We start from the raw sequence: 7,835 nt of genomic DNA on the forward strand, positions 1-7,835 counted from the left end.
CGTCCCATCAAGAGTGACTCTGACGCCACCCAGTGGTAAAGTCTCGATGTGCGCTGTGGGGTGAATTAAAATACACGGCCTAAAACCAGAAAGTGCTGGAAGACATGTGACCCCGGATGATTTTATTATTGATTTATCACCTTTACACCAGTAATTTCATTGGTGAAACCACATACGACATTGCAAATGAATTTAACATCAATCTGTTAACTTGTGCTTCTCTGGCCTGATGTACAGTAGATCCACGTCTGCTTTAAGTGCTCCAGATAAAAAAAAATAATAATACATTGTACACAGAGACAATTTTCCAACAAAAGCTCCCATATCATATTAATATAAAAATCTCTTTTGATAGGCCACTGTTCAACTCATTTTATAAGAGCTAAATAAAAAAATGGTATTCTTTGAAATGTTGCCAATACCACGTCATTAAACCACATGTGTGGCCTGTAATTGTAAATTAGAAGGCCAATCAGAGGCCCGTCGCCATGGCAATCGGCGTGGCGTCAGCCAAGTGAAACGACTTCACACGAGTGCTCAACGACATTAATTTCTGTGTTGGCAGATAAATATCATTCCAAAAACAGTACGTGAACTGGGTGGTGCAAGAGGAGGTCAAAGGTCATCATCAAAAGCAGAGGTAGAAATAAACAGTACAGTACAGTACTGTACAGCTTTAAAGAAAATGTCAGTGCCTGTCCCACAGGGGACAAAATGAATATAAACACTACATACATACTACGACATGTATTAGACCATTTGCTAACCGCTACAGAATATATATATATTCATGATATATATGCACACACACATATCGAATTTTGAATCGAGTTTAGAATTTATATATATATATATACACACACACACACACACACACACACATACAGGAGAATCCTGAATACGCCTGATCCAAAAACATCCCACAGAAATGGCTCCCAAATAACTTTCTCTTAATCCCCATTTGCACACAAGAAGATACGTGAACGTCAAAAGGAACAGAGGAGCGCCCATGGGTCTTAAAAGGTCAGACGGGCAACGAGAAGAAGGCAAATAGGGGCAGCAGAGGACTTCAATAGCGCCTGTCTGCATTGGGATGGCGGGCACACAATCTTATCAACGCCATGTCGCCTAATCCACCATGATCCGCTCATCCTTTTATTTATTCCTGACGTCTTAATGCTTTGCTGAGGGTCTCTCTCTCTCTCTCTCTCTCTCTCTCTCTCTCTATATATATATATATATATATATGCATGCACGCACCTTCGCATACCTACATATGTGTGCATTGCAAAAGCGTCACTGACTGGAAATTAAAAGCAACAACGTTTAACAACGTAACGGTATTCATTAATTCATTAATTTGCTTAATTCAAGCAACATTTGACTAAAGGAATCCCCCGGGGTCACCTGGACATACCCACAGCATACTCACAATTCATTCCGCCAGCACCGTCTTACATGGTTTCTGCGTCCTTTTATGCAAGCGTTTTTAAATTAATTGGTAATTTATGTATTTTTTTACTTTAAAGACCGACTGTGGGATTATTAACGGAGGGGGGGAATAAAGATCGTGGCGGCTATGACGACATTCTCCGTTTGTCCCCGGGCGCGGTGGCTGTAAAGCCCGTTATCTGCTGGCGCGGTCCAGCTGGGCCGCGGATGGACTTTCGGGGCGCAGCCCGAGGAGATCAGTCGCCCCGCGTCGATTTCATATTAATTTGCTCGAACTGTTAACGCGCCGGGGAAGCTCTTCCTCGCTGTTTGTCTTCGGGGAGCCCGGGGTGCCCTTTTGATCATTTCAATCGCTCCTTGGTACAATAGACCTGATTGGCTGAAGGAGTAAGAAGGCGAAAATCTTTAATTAAGCAGATAATCTCTTGTTGGGATGAGAGCGGCTCCATTTCAGGAACCCCCCCTCCGGTTCCCACATGAGACCCTCAGAGATCGGAGATCTGCGTGTAGGTATATATCCTTCTCGCAGCGCGCCCGGCTCTCCAGCGAGGAGACCGACCTTCCATCTCAGGATGTTCATGCGCCTGGAGGTTTACTACTGCATCTTCATCCTCATGGGCCACATGAAATCCTACGACTGTTGGTGAGCTTCGTTCAGGCGTTTATTCAGTCGTTTTCATCCACTATTAATATTTTTAATAGATTCTTTCCAAGTGTTTTGGAAAGAAAGGCTTGGTGGTAGCCCCGTGGAGTGATGTGGACAATTTAGAGGGTTTTAAAATATTTTATTTTTAATAAATCAAAGCACATAAGGGAAATATGTGACTTCTCACCTTGTTTTTTTATATATATATATTAATTGTGCATGCTTTTAAATATACATATTTGCTGATACTATTTTACCTTTTTAATGACAATTGATGTTTTTTTCGTTTAAATACCACATGTGCATGCCGGATTCATTTTGTGCAGGATTCTCTTATTTAGTAAGAGGAATTTTCACATGCCATAAACAGACCTCCCAAAGTAATCGTTGCAGAGATAAACTCCCGCTTGCTCGGAGTTAATAGGCTTCTCCCTCTTCCAGGTCAGTGAATAATTTCCTGATGACTGGCCCAAAGGTAAGCCAAAATTCTTTTGATCTTCTCTGATGATCTTTATCTAAAGTAGAGCCCCCAATGCCACTCGCAGTTGTGAGGTTTTTTTCCACGGATTTTCTTTATTAAGAAGCACACACAGGTTCCCACATAGATGTTCTCTTCGTTTAAAGTAAGAAGAGTATTAGCGTGTCGAATGTGTTCTTGTTTGGGAAAGTAGGATTTGGCCCAAGGCTTTTCGGGGTTAGCGGCCCCTGCATATGTTTAAGTTTGAGCCCGATATTATGTGGTGAGTGTCCCAATTGTGCCCAGCAGAGTGTTAAGGGTCTTCTCTGGTGGGTGGTCATCATTAGCAGGCCAGACACACGTGAAAGAAGCTGTGGTTCAGTCTGTTCGAGGCCACTTGAGACATATTAGTATGGGGTCTCAACAAGCAGCCCAGACTCATATACTAGGATCATCCTAAAGCGGAGCGTGTGACCCTAACTGGACAAGTCATGTTATTATGGCTTATCAAGGTCACAGCTAAGATGGTAATTATTCTTTCAAATTACAAAAATTACTTTATATGTACATTACTGCACACACAAAGTGTTTGTTGCTGATTATGTTGTATGAAATGTAAAAGACATTTGAAACACATTTCGATTTCTCAGGACATTAATTTTACTTAAGTCATTAAGACGTATTTATGTTAATTAAAAATATCAAATTATATTAATACATATGACATCACACAAAAGTCCAATATTATGAAAAACAAATATTCCCACTGCCAAATGGATTGGGCTCATTTTGGTTGGTTCCTGGTTGGGAAAGAAATTGGCACAATGTATGGCATGAATCGTTTAATTCTGAGGAATTTATTTATTCATTTATGCCTCCCTGCAGCATTTTTACTCCTTCTTTTTTAACAAGATGCTGCTGGTTAAAGCGGCTTAACAGCGTGACGCTTCCACCACCATGATTCACTGCAGGGAAGTTTTCCTTCAGGCATGGGCAGTGTTGGGTCTAAGACATCAAACATTTTCTCTAAAATTCAGGGAGGCTTGTGTTCTGCACAATAATAATACTAATAATAATAATAAGTAATTAAATATGTTGCATGCCATTATGTCAGTATAGTCACCTAATTTCACTTTGAAGTGCACAGACCAAAATGTCACTGTGTGTCGTGTTGGTTTGCAGGCCTACCTCATATACTCGAGCAGCGTTGCTGCAGGGGCTCAGAGTGGTATTGAGGAATGCAAGGATCAGTTTGCGTGGGACCGATGGAACTGTCCAGAAAGGGCCCTTCAACTCTCCACTCACAGTGGACTCAGAAGTGGTGAGGAAAGACCAATAGATCTTCAGATGCAAAATCTAAAAAATATATAAATAAATAATAAAACACACACAAAACATATATATTCAGACATGAGAAATGTTATATCTGAAATGCACAAAAGAGGAAAAAATGTTTTTTTTCCAGATTAAAAACTTTGCACATGAAATGAAAATAAAAGACAAAATAATTTAGTTTTTTATAGATATTGAGGTTACAAAATAAAAAAAAAGGTGATATAAAAAATTTACCAAAGCATGTTACGCAGGTGACAAGGGTGAAATAGACGCCCCTTGAGAAGATAAGAGTTTTGGGTCAAAGGGCCGCCCCGGGCTTCTTTCAGAGGGCATTCCTGAAGTGCCATGAAGGGCAGAGTGAATCTGTCACAGTCCAGTGCTGACCCCAGCCTAATTGAGAGGCTACTGAGAGTACACCAGCTGCACAACCTTCTCCTCAGCCTACACCCGTCTATACCCAGTCATAATTCAGAGTGAAAGGGAAGCGTGAAAAAGAAAGAGAGATCTGTGACGCTCTCCGTGAAAACACACGACGCAGGCGTCTAAACACAAAGCTCTGTTTGACAGCAAACAGGGAGACGGCGTTCGTCCATGCCATCAGCTCGGCGGGGGTCATGTACACCCTCACCCGCAACTGCAGTCTGGGGGACTTTGACAACTGTGGCTGTGACGACACAAGGAACGGGCAGAGAGGTGATGTTTTTAAGCACTATGGGCATTTTTTTATAAATATATATTTTTATATTATATACTATTTTTTATAAATATATATTTTTTTTATTATAAATTTGGAATAAATAGAAAAGTCATCTTTGTCTTGAGGAAGAGAAAGAAGTTACTTCCTCATTCTGGATGATTTTAACCCACATCATTCTGTCTTGTTTTATGTATCTATTTACATAAATGCGGACGTTTTACACCAGCTAACAAGCTACATAGTACTGTGCTTAGTGCAAAATGCATAGCGGTGTGCTTAGTGTCAGTTTGAAAATAGTGCCCTTTGCTAGCTAGCTTCTCTGAAAGCTCTGTAATATTTGAAGGATGTAAAACAAACCTCTACATAAAAGTCAAATGTCGGTCACTTTCAGGGGGTCAGGGCTGGCTTTGGGGTGGCTGCAGTGACAACGTGGGCTTCGGAGAAGCCATCTCCAAGCAGTTCGTTGATGCCTTGGAAACTGGGCAAGACGCACGGGCTGCCATGAATTTGCACAACAACGAAGCGGGTCGCAAGGTAAGCCTCACTTTCTCAAATTATACAAACACGAACATGAATAAAACATACTTCAAATGTGCCAGGACCCTGTAAAACAATGGCAAAAAGCTGTCCTCCCTGAGTTAGCTTTGCGCCCTTGTTTGGAGAGTCGCTTTAAAGAGGAGGTGTGGCAGTGAACCCTCATGCCATGGGGTGGAGCCAGGAATCCTGGCCTCCAGCAGAATATAAAGTGCCTTTTGAAATATATTTTTTTCCTGCTCAGAATCATAGCCTACCACCCAAGAGTTTTATTCAGCCCGCCATAAGCACGGTGCCACTCGTCCCCATCACAGTGTGTGCGTTGTACCAGAAGGGCCTATTTACTGCCTTTGAATGTCTTTTATGACAAGACCTCAACTCAAGATTCTTGGGATCAGTGGTGCAAGCTTAATTGGAAGACCTAGGGGGCCACACACTGCAAAGGGTCTGGATAATGTTGGTCCCAAACAAGTGTTTAGTTTTATTCTTGCAATAAGGATCTTACATTTATGTTGGTCTTTGTTGCACTTGAGAAACCCGTGGGGATCACCACCATACAGCTGAAGTGTTCTTTGTTTTTGCTGCCAGTGCTGCCCCCTTAGGTTTTGTAGAATTCCTGCGGCACCTGGAGCATCATTGTAACTGAAAAAAACTGCGCAAAAGAAACCCTTTTTCATTTCCCACTCAATGGACTTTCCTCCGGGTCCCCTTATAGCAGAGAACATGTTGACAATGGCCATGCTAAATAAATACACCCTTTTCCTTAGCAGAACAATTGGTCTCACTGTGAATCCTCGATACGGCCTCACCTTCGGTGAAAATGCCTCGCTGAAGAAAAGAGACGCCCCTTTTCAAATGACAGCTGTTTGTTTCGGCAAAGTCAGGAAATATTGAGGGCACACAAAAGCTGGGGAGAGCCTTGGAGTTGAACCTTGAACCTTCACACACCGCGTCCATCCTCTTTTTGTCGGCTGAAGCATCTGGCCGTGCAAGCAGCGACAGCCATGAGAACTTGGTATCGAGATTTCACAGACACATGTAGGCCCACCGTTGATGTTTGCTTTGATTGTGGGAGTGGGAATGGAAATGTATGGAAATGCCCACATCCCAGTTTGCTCTTTTTTTATGTAACACGCATTTCCCCCAAACCAGGCTGTAAAAGGAACCATGCAGAGAACTTGCAAATGCCATGGTGTGTCTGGGAGTTGTACCACCCAGACCTGCTGGCTGCAGCTGCCTGAGTTCAGAGAAGTGGGAAACTACCTGAAGGAGAAGTACCACAAGGCCTTGAAGGTGGATCTTCTGAGGGGGGCGGGCAACAGTGCGGCCAGTCGTGGCGCCATCGCCGAGACCTTTAGCTCGATCTCCCGTAAAGAGCTGGTGCACCTGGAGGACTCGCCCGACTACTGCCTGGAGAACAAGACCCTGGGCCTGCCGGGCACGGAGGGCCGGGAGTGCGTCAAGAAAGGCAAGAACCTGAGCAAGTGGGAGAAGCGCAGCTGCAAGCGCCTGTGTGGAGAGTGTGGACTGGCCGTGGAGGAGCGCAAGACCGAGATCGTGTCCAGCTGCAACTGCAAGTTCCACTGGTGCTGCGCTGTCAAGTGCGAGCAATGCCGCAAGACTGTTACCAAGTACTACTGCGTGAAGAAAGGCAAAAAGGTCAAGAACGAAAGTGCTGGTGGTAGGAAGAGACTCAGGCTGAGGAAGAAGCTGTGAGGTGCAGTCATTTGCTTGATGAGCTTCTTGCTTAAAAACACTCCATTACTGGTCCATGGTATAGTCCCAACACCTTTAAAGGAAACAAAATAAATGAGTATAAAATGAGAGTATAATAATAATTAAAAAAAAAAACATTTATGACAATAAAAGCAAAAGGAGAATATGTGTAAATGTCTTAGATTGCTTGGAAAACCTTCATTAATAGAGGAAAAATATACCATATATTAGATCTGTATAATTTGTGATATGAATATTTAATATTGTGTATTGTTTTTAAAAAAAATTTTTTTATTTGTCCTGCAGCATCAACACATTACAAATGCATGTAAACTCAGTTACATGCAGTTTACAGGCATAAAGACAGTTCTGAAACACAATTTCTTCACAGAAATAGTGATTTAGATTGTTTGCTGCAAAAATATTTTGATCAATAGTGCTTATACGTTACACGCTGGATTTCCCCACTGTTGAACTGTTTTAGAATATTTTACCACAAAAAGATTATGAACACCGGAATCATCTCATTGTAATTTAATAATATTTCCAGAAAACACTAGCATTTGCTAGCATTACCCTTGTCCAACATTTTGTATTTAATTGTAAATAAATGAAGCACTTTGTACATTGCTAATTTATTGCACAAGTCTTAGTTTGCATTGTTTAATTCCTTACTTTCATTTTCCAGGCACACTTTTAAACAATCAAATGCTTTACTAGACAATATTCACGTTTTCCACAGTTATCAGCATCAGCACATAAAAAATGTGCACAAATACATTAACATCTCACTTCATGTAGGGATTTGGTTAAGTAGCAAAGATCCTAAATTCTAATTAATGCAGTTTAGTGTCTGGAGTGGTTAATATATTGGAAACCGAGCCCGAGACGAGAGGTAAATATATACAAGCTGGTTCTCAAGCATGCACATACAACACAGAGAACCTTCAATTGCCCGCATTGTTCATTTTACTACATGATAACCCTGGGGCGAAGAA

The 7,835-nt window shown here is 41.9% G+C and overlaps 1 protein-coding gene across 1 annotated transcript; it reads left to right on the top strand.

The window, feature by feature from the left end:
- The first annotated feature begins 1,948 nt into the window (after positions 1-1,948).
- Positions 1,949-7,052, top strand: wnt8b (wingless-type MMTV integration site family, member 8b). Its single transcript, XM_028989480.1, has 6 exons — positions 1,949-2,095; positions 2,540-2,573; positions 3,738-3,876; positions 4,458-4,583; positions 4,979-5,121; positions 6,274-7,052. Exons 1-6 carry the CDS (start codon positions 2,025-2,027, stop codon positions 6,835-6,837), a joined length of 1,077 nt encoding a protein of 358 aa, XP_028845313.1. The 5' UTR covers positions 1,949-2,024; the 3' UTR covers positions 6,838-7,052.
- Positions 7,053-7,835: the final 783 nt, after the last annotated feature.

Source organism: Denticeps clupeoides, chromosome 8 (genome assembly GCF_900700375.1).
Source record: "Denticeps clupeoides chromosome 8, fDenClu1.1, whole genome shotgun sequence".
NCBI classification, from domain to species: domain Eukaryota; kingdom Metazoa; phylum Chordata; class Actinopteri; order Clupeiformes; family Denticipitidae; genus Denticeps; species Denticeps clupeoides.

Excerpts from the sequence above, each read along its gene's own strand:
- wnt8b (XM_028989480.1), top strand. The coding sequence starts at position 2,025 with ATGTTCATGCGCCTGGAGGTTTACTACTGCATCTTCATCCTCATGGGC. Across the intron at positions 3,877-4,457 it reads TCACAGTGGACTCAGAAGTG|CAAACAGGGAGACGGCGTTC; the intron begins GTGAGGAAAGAC and ends TCTGTTTGACAG. Across the intron at positions 5,122-6,273 it reads ACAACGAAGCGGGTCGCAAG|GCTGTAAAAGGAACCATGCA; the intron begins GTAAGCCTCACT and ends CCCCCAAACCAG.